General features: G+C 34.7%; 1 protein-coding gene across 4 annotated transcripts in view; it reads left to right on the top strand.

The window, feature by feature from the left end:
* The window catches only part of DNAJB14 (DnaJ heat shock protein family (Hsp40) member B14), a 41,642-nt gene extending 27,164 nt beyond the window's left edge, over positions 1–14,478 (top strand). For all 4 annotated transcript variants that reach the window (XM_019926469.3, XM_019926467.3, XM_019926466.3 and 1 more), the window contains 5 exons: positions 7,072–7,257; positions 9,017–9,111; positions 9,929–10,038; positions 10,922–11,094; positions 13,900–14,478. In XM_019926469.3, the coding sequence (XP_019782028.1) occupies positions 7,072–7,257; positions 9,017–9,111; positions 9,929–10,038; positions 10,922–11,094; positions 13,900–14,024 (689 nt within the window). In that variant the 3' untranslated portion in view covers positions 14,025–14,478. The remainder of the gene's footprint in view (positions 1–7,071; positions 7,258–9,016; positions 9,112–9,928; positions 10,039–10,921; positions 11,095–13,899) is intronic.
* Positions 14,479–14,695: the final 217 nt, after the last annotated feature.

The raw sequence follows: 14,695 nt of genomic DNA on the forward strand, positions 1-14,695 counted from the left end.
CTTTGCTTCTCTTGAATTTCTAAATTATGTTTGACATTTGAAGCAAAAATTTTAATCTGATGTGGTTCTCAATGTATGTAGAGAAAATACATAAGGCAGTTACATTATAAATGGGGAAGAACAAAGGAAAGTAAAGAGAAGTAGAAGTAAGGATTTCACAGTACACTTGAATTAGCAAAGTGATGATATTAGTAGGCTGTGGTAAGTTATGTATATATAATGTAATATCTAGAACAACCACTGAAAAACTGTACAAAGAGATAGAGTCAGAAAACACTAGATAAATCAAAATGGAATTCCAAAAAGCATGTTCACATAACTCCCAGGAAGTCAGGGAAAAGAAAACAGAACAGAAAACAAAAAATAAAATGGTAGACATAAGCTCTAACTTATCAGTAGTTACATATAAATGTAAATGATCTGAATATAGCAATTAAAAGACAGATCGGCCGAGTGAATTAAAAATATATGACTTGACTATATGTTACCTATAAGAAACTCACTGCATTTATAACAATATAGACAGGCTGAAAGTAAAGAAATGAAAAATGATATATCATGTAAACATTAATCAAAAGAAAGTGGAATGGCTGTATTAATACTAGAAAAAGTAGAATTTAGACTAAAAAAATTACCACAGATATTATGTTATGATAAAGGGACAATCCTTCAAGGGGATATAACAATATAAATGTGTATGCACCAAAAAACAGATGCAAAATATGTAAGTCAAAAACTAATATGACTGGAAAGAGAAATAGGCAAATTCACAATTGTAGTTGGAAACCTTAGCAGCTCTCTCTCAACACTTGATAGAACAAAAAGACAGAAAATCAGCAAGAATATAAAAGAATTAAACACCACTATTACCCAAGAAGATTTAATCAACATTTATAGAACACTCCACCCAACAGCAGACTCTAAAATCTTTTCAAGTGCTCAGAACATACTCCAAGTTAGACCATGTCCTGGATCATAAAATAAATTTCTACCAAGTTAAAAAACTGAAATCATACAGAGTGTGTTCTTTGACCACAATGAAATCAAAATAGAGTCAATAACAGAAAGATAATTGGAAAATGTTCAATCACTTGGAAACTGAACACCACACTTCCAAATAATCTATGGGTAAAAGAAATCTCAAAGAGAATTTCTAAAAAATACATTAAACTGAATAAAAATTCAACATATCAAAAATTCGAGGGAACCAGCTAAAGCAACACTAAGAGGAAACATAACACTTAGTGCACGTGTTAGAAGAGAGGAACAGCCTTAGTCATCTAGGCTTCTCCTCATGAAACTAGAAAAAGAAAAGCAAAGTAAACCTAAAGCAAGAAGAAGGAAGGAAATAAAGGTGAGAGTGGAGATCAATAAAATTGAAAACAGAAAAACAATAGTGAAAATCAGTAAAATTGAAAACAGTGAAACAAAAGAACTAGTTGTTTGAAAAGATCAATAAAATTGACAGACAGACAAAGGGAAAAAAGAAGACAATTTACTATTATCAAAAATAGTATCAGAAACAAGGATACAAACTCAGCAAACATCAAAAGGGTAAGAGAATACTATGAACAGCTCCACACACATAAATTTACAACCAATTTTTTGAAAATTGAAAATGATCAGAACTCACTCACTTTGAAGTAGGTAATATGAACAGCCCTATAACTGTTAAGTAAACTTGTAATTAGGAAACTCCCAAAAGGAAATCTCCAGGCTCAGATGTCTTTATTGGAGAATTCTATGAAACTTTTCAAGAAGAGTTAAAACCAATTCTACAGTCTCTTCCTGAAAATAGAAGAGAAGGAAATATTTCCCAGTCCATTTCACAAAATAATTATTACGCTGCTATCAAAACTAGTCAAAGACACTGCAAAAAAAGAAAACTACAGGCTAATATCCTTCATGGAATAAACCCAAATATCCTTAATAAAATATCAGAATTCAACAATCTTTTAAGGGCTTCCCTGGTGGTGCAGTGGGTAAGAATCTGCCTGCCAATGCAGGGGACACGGGTTCAAACCCTGGTCTGGGAGGATCCCACATGCCGCGGAGCAACTAAGCCCGTGCGTCACAACTACCGAGCCTGTGCTCTAGAGCCCGCGAGCCACAGCTACTGAGCCTGCGCGCCTAGAGCCCGTGCTGCACAACAAGAGAAGCCACTGCAGTGAGAAGCCCGCGCACCGCAACGAAGAGTAGCCCCCGCTTGCCGCAACTAGAGAAAGACCGCACACAGCAACAAAGACCCAATGCAGCCAAAAATAAATAAATTTATTAAAAAAACAAAACAAACAATCTTTTAAAAAAATTATACATCCTGACCAAGTAGAGTTTATTCCAAGGATGCAAAGCTGGTTCACTATTTGAATATCAATCAGTGTGATCCACTGTGTTAATAGGCTAAATAAGAAAAATCTTATTTTATCAGTCAGTGCAGTAAAAGCATTTGAAAAATTTCTCCACTCATTCATGGTAAAACTGACAGGAAATAAAACACTGATAGAAAAATAGTAATTCCAAAGGAAACTGCCTCAAATTGATAAAAGAGCAACTATGGAAAACCTACAGTTAACAGTATACTTAACAGTGAAAGACTTAATGCTTTCCCCCTAACACTGGGAACAAACAAGAATGTCCCCTTTCACCACTCTTAATCAACATAGTGTTGGAAATTCTAGTCAGTGCATTAAGGTGAGAGAAGGAAATAAAAGGCACACAGATTGGAAAGGAAGAGATCAAACTGTCCCTATTTGCAAATAACATGATCATGTATAAAATACCCATGGAATGTACCAAAAAAAAAAAAAAAACTCCTAGAACTAATAAGTGAATCCTGCAAGATTTCAGGGTACAAGATAAACATACAAAAATCAATTTCTATTTAGCATATTTCTATATACTAGTAGTGAACATGTAGACACTGAAATTAAAAATACATTACTGTTTACAATCACACACACACAAGAAATACTTAGCTGTAAATTTAACAAAACTTGTATAAGATTTGTATGTTGAAAGCTATACAATACTAATGAAAGAAATCAGAGTATCTAAATAAATGGAACTATATATCATGTTCATGGATTGAAGGACATGGTAGTAAAGATGTCAAGACTCCCCAAGTTGATAAACACATTTAATACAGTTCCTGTCAAAATCCTAACAAGACTTTGTAGATAAGAGCAAGTTTATTCTAAAACTCATATGGAAATACAAAGAACCTGAATAAATAAAAATGGTTCATTAAAGGTAAGGAGTAGGAGTAATTAGTGTACCTGATTTTAGGGCTTACTTTATAGCTACAGTTAGCAAAACAGTGTAATATTGGGAGAGGGATAGACACATAGATCAATGGAACAGGGCAGGGAACCCATACAGTATGACAAAGGTGCAAAATAATTCAGTGGAGAAGAGATAGCCTTTTCAGCAAATGGTTTTGGAGCAATTGGACATTCATAGGTAAAACAACAACAACAAAATTTAACCTTGACCTAAATCTCATGCTTTATATAAGAATGAATTTGACATGAATCTTGAATATAAATATAAAACAACACTTTAACTTTTAGCAAAAAATCATGGAAGCAAAACTTTAGAATCTTAGGCTATGCAGTGACTTCTTAGACTTAACCTAGACAGTTTATAAAACAAAAAGTGGATAAGTTGGACTTCATCAAAAAATTTTTTGTTTGCTCTGCAAAGATGCTATGAAGTAACAGAAAAGACAAGCAACAAGATAGGAGAAAATATTTGCCAAGCACATATCTGACAAAGGACTAGTGTCTAGGTTATATAAAGAACTCCCCAAACCCCAAATTAAAAAAGCAGACAACCCGATTAGAAATTGGTTAAGAGACATGAAGAGACATTCCACAAAAGATTATATACACATGGTAAATAAGCATGTGAAAAGGTTTTTTAATACATTCATTAGCCATTAGGGATAATGCAAAGTAAAACCAAAATGAGATATCACTACACACCTATCAGAATGGTTAAAGTAAAAATTAGTAAGAACACCAAATACTGGTATGGATGCAGAGTAACTGGATCACTTATACGTTGCTGATGGAATATGAAATGACACAGTCACTCTGTAAAACAGTTTAGCAGTTTCTCACAAAACTAAGTATTCAACTAATAGACAGCCCAGCAATTGCATTTCTGGGAATTTATCCCAGAAATAAAAATTTATGTTTACACGTACATGAATGTACGTAGCAGTTTTTTGTTGTTGTTGTTGTTTTTTGCGGTATGTGGACCTCTCACTGTTGTGGCCTCTCCCGTTGTGGAGCATAGGCTCCGGACGCGCAGGCTCAGCGGCCATGGCTCACGGACCCAGCCGCTCTGCGGCATGTGGGATTTTCCCGGACTGGGGCACGAACCTGTGTCCCCTGCATCGGCAGGCGGACTCTCAACCACTGCGCCACCAGGGGGGCCCGCAGTTTTTTTTTTTTTTTTTAATTTATTTATTTTTGGCTGCGTTGGGTCCTCGTTGTTGTGCGCAGGCGTTCTCTAGTTGTGGCGAGCAGGGGCTACTCTTCATTGCGGTGGCTTCTTTTGTTGCGGAGCATGGGCTCTAGGTGTGTGGGCTTCAGTAGTTGCAGCACATGGGCTCAATAGTTGTGGCTCACGGGCTCTAGAGGGCAGGCTCAGTAGCTGTGGCACACAGGCTTAGTTGCTCCACGGCATGTGGGATCTTCCCAGACCAGGGCTTGAACCCGAGTCCCCTGCATTGGCAGGCGGATTCTTAACCACTGCACCACCAGGGAAGTCCCTATGTAGCAGTTTTATTTGTAATAACCCCAAACTAGAAACAGCCCAGATGATGTTCACTGGGTTATTAGTGAAACAAACATCCATACCATGGAAAACAATAAAAAAGGAATGAATGGCTTACATAACAGCTTGGATCCATCTCCAAAGAATTATGCTGATTGAAAAAAGCCAATCTGGGAGGTGTCATTCTATTTATATACTGTATTATTCCATTGATATAACATTCTTGAAATGCCAAGATTTTAGAAATAGAGAATAGAGTGGTTAGTTGTTGTGGGGATTTGAAGAGGGGATGGAGGGGAAGGAAGTGGGTGTGGTTTAAAAGGCAACCTGAGACGGTGATGGAAATGTTCTATATCCTGATTATATCAATGTCAGTATCCTATCTGTGATATTTTATATATAATTTTATAAGATATTATCATTGGGGAAATTAGGTAACAGGTAGAAGGGATCTCTTTGTAATATTTTTTACAACTTCATGTGAATCTAAAGTTAACCTCAAGATATAAAAAGTGTGATTAAGGAAAAATGAATAAAGCAGAAGGTATCTTTTAGTGAAGTAAATAACACTGAGATGGAAATGTATTTTGTGAGGCTTTTGAATACCAAAATAAATTTTGGTTTTAATTTGTAAGATAATAAGGACCTGAAAAAAAAATCTTGATTATAGGTATAGCACAAAGTAAGTGAATAGAAAATTAGTCACAGTAGATAGAATAAATTGTCTTACATATACAATTATGAATTATGACAATCTTTCACAAATATTTTCTAAAACATCATAATGTTTGGAAGTCATTTTTTTAAAAAGCAAAGCTTTAAAGATAGAATTGGGTTGCCAATATATTATTAATATAAAAAGTAATAGCATTATGAACCTGAAATAGTCCTTTTAGTGCATAGAGGTTAAATCCCAAAACTGATATTATTACTGGAAGTACAACTTTGGCAGATATTGAAAGATATACTTCTTTTTTAGGTATGTGTTAATACCTCGATGGTGTTTGTAAGTACATTGCTGGGATCTCTGATTATGCTCCTCCATTGGAGCAGCATTATAAATGATTGCTATATTTCTGAGTCACGGATCTATTTGCAAATCTGAAGAAGGTTTTGGACCATCTCCTGAGATAAATGGACCATCCTCCTAATTTTTCATACCATAGGGTTCACAGACCACCTGAAAGCTATCTCTCGTTCAGAAGAAAGGGTCTAGAGTATCTGTATATGATTAATTTCAGTGTGCTATGTAGTCCTCCAGAAACAGCTACCTAATGAGCATGTATTTGCTTGCACAGTGCCTATGGCAGCCACCACATGGGATCTCAAACGTATTTTTAAAATAATCCCATATGCAAGAGGTTTATGATCCAGTTTAAGAAGTAAGCTGTTCTTATAAAATGATTAATTATTAGATGTTTCAGAATGTGAATAGAGTAATTCTTGCATTTAGATTAAAGCATTACAGCTTTTGTAAATTACCTCGAGAAGACATTTTGGTAATTAATGTACTCTTTTGGACATGGGAGTATGAGGTAGGCAATAGAATTCTTTATGAATATCATGAAAGTAGCAAAGTGAGATAGGAGGACTAGAGATACGGATATATGGATTCATTCAAAACAAATTCAGTCTCTATGCTCTACCATGGGGATATTGCAGTGAAAACTTAGATACAGTCCCTACCCTCATGGAGTTGACAGTTTAAGAGAAATAAAATTGTTCAGGAATAAAACGAAGAATAGCTTACTCTGGGCTGGAGTGTGCAAAAAAAGGTTTATGGTGTAGGTTGCATAGAGTTTACTTACTATCCTAAAATAAGTTTGATCTTGAACAAGTTTCCTAACCTTTTTGAACCTCAGGGTGCTCATCTGTAAAGTTGAGATACTAATGGATAAAGTAATAAGATATTGGGGTCAGAGCCTGGTAGTTGGTGGCTACTGCTATTATTATTGGTTTGAAGGGCAGTAATGAATGACTAGATTGAGATACTCAAGAAAAGAAGCAGGAAGTTAGGGGAGCACAATGGTAAGAAAGCAAGATGAGCATTCCTTTATGTTCAAGGCAGTAGGGAGACTTGCCTGGATAATATAAAAAATTGTACTGGGAGGTAATATGTGTAATTGTAAGCAATGTATAATACCTTTAAAAGAAATTGTTACTGTCTTATTATTTTTTTGATTAACCTCAAGTCATTTTTTGTTGTTGTTTGACAAGTAGCCTTTATATGGGGCAGTCTTTTATAATATAAAAGCTTTGCTTATCAACTTTTGCTCATTACTTTTTCAGAGATTGGAAATGCTTATGCAGTTTTAAGCAATCCAGAAAAACGAAAGCAGTATGACCTCACAGGCAATGAAGAACAAGCATGTAATCAGCAGAACAATGGTAGATTTAATTTCCATAGAGGTTGTGAAGCTGATATAACTCCAGAAGACTTGTTTAATATATTCTTTGGTGGTGGATTTCCTTCAGGTATTTTAATGTTAGTTATAAATATTTGTACTTTATGAAGCTAGAGATCATCACCTCCAGTTAGGCTATTTAGAGATTTATGTACCTTCTCCCTGACATTTTCTTATAGTATTATGATCCTGTGATGGTTTTTCATAAAGATAGGAGAAAATTGTTAGACTTATTACCTTTATTGTAAGTCTGTCTTTTTCCTAGAACATACTTTATTTTTTAAAAGATGTTGTGTATTTTACATAGAGCTGAAGAAAGGATCTGTAAGTAGGAAATCCAGTGGCAATGCATTAGTTAAGTGCCAATACAATTGTAGGAAGTAACCTGTACCTTGAAAGACTATTTGACATTGGTTCTTTGAAGATCTTTATAGATTTCATTAATAATATTGTAGATTGTTAATATGGATGTATGTGGAGGTACTGTCCATTGAAATGTCTGAATCATAAGTTACATATAAAGTAAGTGGGTTTTAAAAAATTACATTAAGATAGAAATAATTTCTTGAACTACGCTATCAAAGTGAAATACTGTAGAAGTACTACTAAATGAATAGATTTTTAGTACCAGCATAAGTAGTACTGTGTTTTACTTACATTTACTGTAAGTTGCTTGTGTGGAAATTAATTTTCTTTAAGAGTAGCTTCTCTAAGGTGTTTAAAATTATAGCTCCAGTCTTGTTTACAGCAGTAACAAAAGGTGCTAAGTTTAACATCCCATTCAAAATTAGGATAGTCTTTATGAATGTAGCAATATAATTTGGCCTGGTAGTCCTGTCTGGATATTATTTAGAAAGATTGTGATCATTGATAAGGCATTTTGTAAAGCATCCTTGAAAGAAAGAGGATGTGTAAATACAAATTAATGACTGAAAATATAACCTGCATTTTGACATACTAGGATACATAATTACCTCTCACAAAAAAATTATTCAGACTAATAATTTTGACTAAAAATATGCTGGGAACAATTAGAAATCTTTCAGACAATAGTGAATTTTTCTGATAGTTGATTTGCAGTTCTTTTGCTTGTTATAACACAGTTTACTTTATCAGTGATAGCCATTTCTGGTTGGTCACCTTTTTATTTTTTGCGGTACGCGGGCCTCTAACTGTTGTGGCCTCTCCCGCTGCGGAGCACAGGCTCCGGACGCGCAGGCTCAGCGGCCATGGCTCACGGGCCCAGACGCTCCGCGGCACGTGGGATCCTCCCGGACCGGGGCACGAACCCGTGTCCCCTGCATCGGCAGGCGGACTCTCAACCACTGCGCCACCAGGGAAGCCCCTGGTCACCTTTTTTGAAAACAACTTGAATATCCATCAACAAGAAAATGTTTGAAAATTGTGGTCCACCTGTACCATAGTATATTATACAGCTGTTTTTTAAAAAATGAATTAGAGCACGAGCTTTTGATTTCTAGAAGTACTTGTGATTCATTGATAAATGCAGAAAGCAGAGTTTCAGATTAATGATCCAAGGTTTGTAAAATCAACCAACCACAGCAAAAGTCCTCTCTGTATGCAGTATTAGGAAGGACCTCTCATTCAAGTTTTCATCAAGAAAGAGCTTCTCCTTAGTTTAAGGGAAGCAAAGAAGAATCATTCCTGGTTTTGTCCACCCTTCACTCACAAGAGGAGAGGGCAATAAGCATTCATTACTCAAACATGCATTGTTTTAGTAATTAAAAATAAATAAAAATATAAAGGAAAATATGATTTTTCTGATGATAATTGTTCTCCCTAATTTAACCTTGCTTTTAATTTTCTAGGTAGTGTACATTCATTTTCAAATGGACGAGCTGGCTATAGCAGTCAACATCAGCATCAACATAGTGGACATGAAAGAGAAGAAGAAAGAGGAGATGTATGTTTATGATATGATTAGAAATCAGAAAATGGCAAATTTCAGCTCAGGAAGAGCATAGAGTTGTCTGAAAATAGGGCAAGTTGTTTTAAAAGGAAGTGATGAGTTTTCTTTTACCAGAGGTGTTCAATAGAGACTAGAGAATCCTTAGGGATATTGTGGGAGCAGGAGTAGAAGTCAAGGTGAGGGGTGGTTGGGCAATATGACACCTTCACATTTGGTATTCTATGATTCTAATGAAGGTAAACTTGCAGTGTGCATGTTCTGAACGTAAATTCTTATTGTTGGTTCTAAATAATTTAGAATTAATACTGAAAAAATTAAATTAGAAGTAACTTGCCTTATTCTAATGCAGTTATACCTAATTGCATATAGCTGTTAAATTACGTGAAGGAGAAAGGTAAATGGAAAGGGCACTGGACCAGAAATTAAAAGGTCTGGTCCCCAGCTGTGCCACTCTCATCAGTGTCCATGTTCCACCCTCAAATCCATGATAAAAATAGTTTTGCAACCTGCTGCGTATTGATAGAGTCTCTGTACGAAGAAAAAGAGGGAGACAGAGAACTTCCTCATCTGTAAAATGAGATCAGGTTATACCAATGTTTTCCAAATCATGATCAGGATCTCTAGGTGAAGCACCTAAAAAGTTGTATTTTTAAGAATCACCCCAGGACGTTGGTATGATCAGGCGGATTTGGAAGCACTGAACCAATTATCTCAAATGTCCTTTCTTCCTCTAAAAATGTTTGACAATTGTTGGATTATTGACAACTAAAGTTATATTACAATTTGTTATTCTTTGATGATTTTTTTGTAGGGAGGTTTTTCTGTGTTTATCCAGCTGATGCCCATTATTGTATTGATCCTCGTGTCATTATTAAGCCAATTGATGGTCTCTAATCCTCCTTATTCCTTATATCCCAGATCGTAAGTAGCTCAGTGAAGTTTTACAAAAAAAGAACTCTTGTTTCTTACCTAACTAACTTTAAAGGGCCTTGTGCTCTTTTAAACTTTGAAGTGCCAAATATTCTATTACTACATGTGTACCTGATTTTAAAATGTCTAGTTTTAAAGGTAGTTTACTTATGCAATAAGTTTGTATTATGTTAGTTTACATTTCTGTTCTATTGTGGATAAAGACAGAAGTGTTACTTTGTTGAATAGACAAAACACAGAAGTGTTACATCTGTCGAACTTGATGGCAATTTAATGTAATAGGTAATGTGTTGACATCAAAGACAAAAAGCTTTAGAAGACAAAACGACTTTAAAGACAAAAATAGAGTTGTGATTGATCTCACATAGGATTTGTGTCGTTAAAGAGGATATGACTTCACTCTTCTGTTTATAAAATATTGATTAAATAAAAGCAAATATTACTTTTTTGTTATGTGAGGTATTTTTCCACAATATACTTTATATATAAGCGATCAGGACATATAGCAAATTTAATGCAGCATACCTTCCAAAAAACTTTAGTGGTAATACAATGAATATAATGGAAACTTTGTAAAATCATATTGCTAGTGATTATATAGTATTAAAAACAGATTGGTCTAAAAATAAGAAGTGATTTATTTTTTCCAAATAAGTTTTTTATTAACTAAAAATTGAGAGAACTTATAGGAACATAATGTATTAAAATATGATTACTTTTTTATGACATAAATGGTGGTTTTAGGTAATTTGAGATATTAAATATTTGATTACCAATATTGACTTTTTAATAATTTTTATTAGCTTGATTTGTAGAAGCAGATCAGAATGTACAATTTTAATTAAAAAATAATGATCAAGCATTTCTTTTACAGTGGATCAGGGCAAACGATTAAAATGCAGACAGAAAACTTGGGTGTCGTTTATTATGTCAACAAAGACTTTAAAAATGAATATAAAGGAATGTTATTACAAAAGGTAGAAAAGAGTGTGGAAGAAGATTATGTGACTAATATTCGAAATAATTGCTGGAAAGAAAGACAACAAAGTAAGTTTATCAAATATTTAACATTTAAAAACTTATTCAGAGTCTTTGGAATTGATTACTGTAGATTTCCCTACTCAAGGAATGTTCTAGAATTGCCTGGCACATACTCGGAGCCCAGTACTTAAATGAGACAATATGTTTTAATGTACATGTGGTCTTATAAGAATATTTGGCACATGGCAAGAACTTAATAAATGGTATTTATGTTATTGTTCTTAATAAACATTTGATGGAATAAGTAGATAATATCAAATTTCATTGTATTTAAGATGTTGTCAGTTGTAACATGCAACATTATTTTATGTACCACTAAGAAAGAAAAAAATCCTGGTATAAACTATGTCATCAGTTTTAATATGTATCCTGTTTCAGAATTAAATTTGAAACTCTTCATCAATTTAGCTTCAACAGGTAACACTTAATGTACAATGAGTTTTGTTGACATTCCACTTTCCTTTAGTTATTTTGTAGGTAGAGAAGTTCTTGTGAACACTTAATTTGTTTAGCCTCTTCCAGCCTCAGCTTCCTTAATTTAAGCAGTTATATCTATAAAAAGATTGACTATTGACCATAAGAATCTGCTGAGATGCTCCATGTGAACTGTTATTATAGTTTTTTGTTTTTCTTACTGTTCCAGATAATAATATAGACCATATAGTGTAGACATTGGAATTAAACAGGCTAAAGTTGAATCCTAGGTCTGAAATTTTTAGCTGAGTGATTAAGGCCGAATATTCTAACCTCTATGAATTTATTCCCTCGTGTATAAAATGGATGATGATGATGATGAGTGGGTACAGGAAGTAACTATAATTTATATAATGCCTATTTTTTCAGTCATTGTCCCAAGCCCTTTATATATATTAACTCATTTAAGCTCCACAATGACACTGTGAGGCGATTATACCCACTCTACATATGAGGAAACTGAGGCATAGAGAGATTAATTAGTAACTTGCCCAAGGTCATTGAGGTGATCTGTGATTCAAAACCAATTTGCTTTCATAATCTAGGCACTGTGCTTCACAGTCTTCTCTCTAATACCTAACTTTATGGGCTTGTTGTGAAAATTAAATCAGGCAATAGTTGAAGTGTTTCACATGTAGTAAATACTCAGAAAATGGGAGCAATTATCACCTCTTATCCACTAGAGAAAATTTGATAAAACATAACCATTGTATACTTCTAAGAGAGTTCTTATCTCTGGCATTGGTTTCTTCATCTATATACTGATAGTTAGAGGAGAAACCTCCTTGGTTTCTAAGTCTCTGAGTCTGTGAATCAGTATGTTCTCAAAGTGGAGAAGGTTACATAAGACCAGTGGTTTTTTAGCTGGGAATGATTTGCCCCTGCCTCCCAGGGGACATTTGGTAATGTCTGGAAACTGTGAGCGTCAACACGGGGTTGGAGTGGAAGGGATTGCTACTGGCATCTGATGGGTTAAGGCCAGGGATGCTGCCTAACATTCTAGGATGCACAGGACAACCTCCACACCAAGAATTATCTAGCCCCAAATGCCAGTATTGTTGAGGTTGGGGCAACCGTGCATTAGCCAAAGGTCTTAAGGGAAGTATTTCCCAAATTTTACTTATTTAATTTTATTTCACCTAATTTTTTGATCTGTAGCACCTTGCACAATTGTTGGTACAACATAGGCAGAGTAAATTTTTGATGGATATATGAACAGTTGGATGAATGATTAATGAATTCATATGAATGAATGTATGAAAGACCTGCTTATTTTGTGCTAAGAGAATGATGAGCACATTAGATATCTCATTTTCAAATACAAGTCCTAGTCCCCAGCCAAATACGGGTGATTTGGGGGTTATGCATACTTACATTCTATTACCTTAAATAAAAATTGGGAATTGACTGCATAAACAGAAAGAAAGAAGGAAAGATATTCATGTTTATGAAGGAGTGTAATGTTATGTTTAAAGTGCCGGCTCTGGGACTGCCTTGCAAGATCCTGTCTTCACCAACACATTACCTAGTTACTTAACCTCTCTAAATCTTAGTTATCTTGTCATTAAAATATGGACCATAACAGATAATATATGGTAACACTTAGCGTAATGTCTTGTACCCATAAGTACATAAGTATTCTATATTATTATTTTTTATTATTATTTTTTTTTACTCCATCCCTAGCATAAGCCAAGTAGTTTTTCTGGCATAATTTAGATTAATCTTTTAACAATCCGACAAGATCAATATCAATAGTTTCACAAAATGTGAAGAATTGGTCAATCAAGGTGAGGGGTTTTAGAGTGTTTATTGTGGTACTCAACTTGTGTATGTTTAAAATTTTCAATATACAGTTCAACAAATTCAGTGGAGCGGGGCTTACTCTTTTGTTGCAGTGCGCGGGCTTCTTGTTGCGGAGCACCGGCTCCAGGCATGCTGGCTTCAGTAGTTGCAGCACTTGGGCTTAGTAGTTGCGGCACGTGGGCCCTAGCGCACGAGGGCTTCAGTAGTTGTGGCACATGGGCTCTGTAGTTGTGGCGCACAGGCTTAGTTGCTCTGCAGCACATGGGATCTTCCCAGACCAGGGCTCGAACTTGTGAACCCTGCATTGGCAGGTGGATTCTTAACCACTGCACCACCACGGAAGTCCCTCTGTGTTTGTTTCACGTGGTAGGATTCCAAATGGCTTTTAGGTCTAGTACTTGGATTTCTTTAAAACAAACAAACAGTTAATAGAAATATATTGAAGGACTTATATGAAAACATCTTTGAGTTTAAACAACTAGTTGATCTAATTACTATTTACTTAGAAAATTTTTTGGTTGTTGTTAACAGAAACAGATATGCAGTATGCAGCAAAAGTATACCATGATGAACGACTCCGAAGGAAGGCAGATGCCTTGAGCATGGACAACTGTAAAGAATTGGAGCGGCTGACCAGTATTTATAAAGGAGGATGAACTGGAATTTTATTTATACCTTTTAGAGTACTCTCTATTTTTTCTGTAAGTAAGTTTAGTTTCATCATGAGAGCTAAAGAAAAAGATTTGATGTTGAAAACTAAACTGAATAGTTGGTCCCTGAAATCTTGGACTGTTTATGACCTACTGGCTCCTTTAAATAGTAAGAAACTGAAAACTAAAATTAATATTTTAGTTATGCTTCTGCAATTATTTTCACTTTAAAAGCTTATATGATTCCTAACTAAAAATGTCTTGAGAAAGGATTATCACACCTGTAGCCATTTCTGGTTTTAGATTCTCAATTTTTTTCCCTTGTCATGTAAATATTTATGGAATGATCATTTTCTGTATATACAGGTTATTGCCTTTTTATTTAAATTCTTTTGGTGTTTAGCTCCATGAGACACTTTAGTTTAAAGTGATGGAATAAATGTTTTATGACGAAATTACATTTTCCTTGTCAGGTGTCCAGTGTGTGGAGGTTGCAATGAAACTTTATCAAAAAGAAAAGAAAAAACAAAAGTTGTTTAACTTCGTGTAAAATCTTGTAGCATTATCAGCGTAGAGGGAATCGATATTTTTAATATTGCCATTATATTCTAAATTATATATTGAGATAAATGAACTGGTGTAAAGTATCAGTTTGCTATTTATTTAGTTTTATGAAT

Source organism: Tursiops truncatus, chromosome 5 (assembly GCF_011762595.2).
Source record: "Tursiops truncatus isolate mTurTru1 chromosome 5, mTurTru1.mat.Y, whole genome shotgun sequence".
Taxonomy (NCBI): Eukaryota; Metazoa; Chordata; class Mammalia; order Artiodactyla; family Delphinidae; genus Tursiops; species Tursiops truncatus.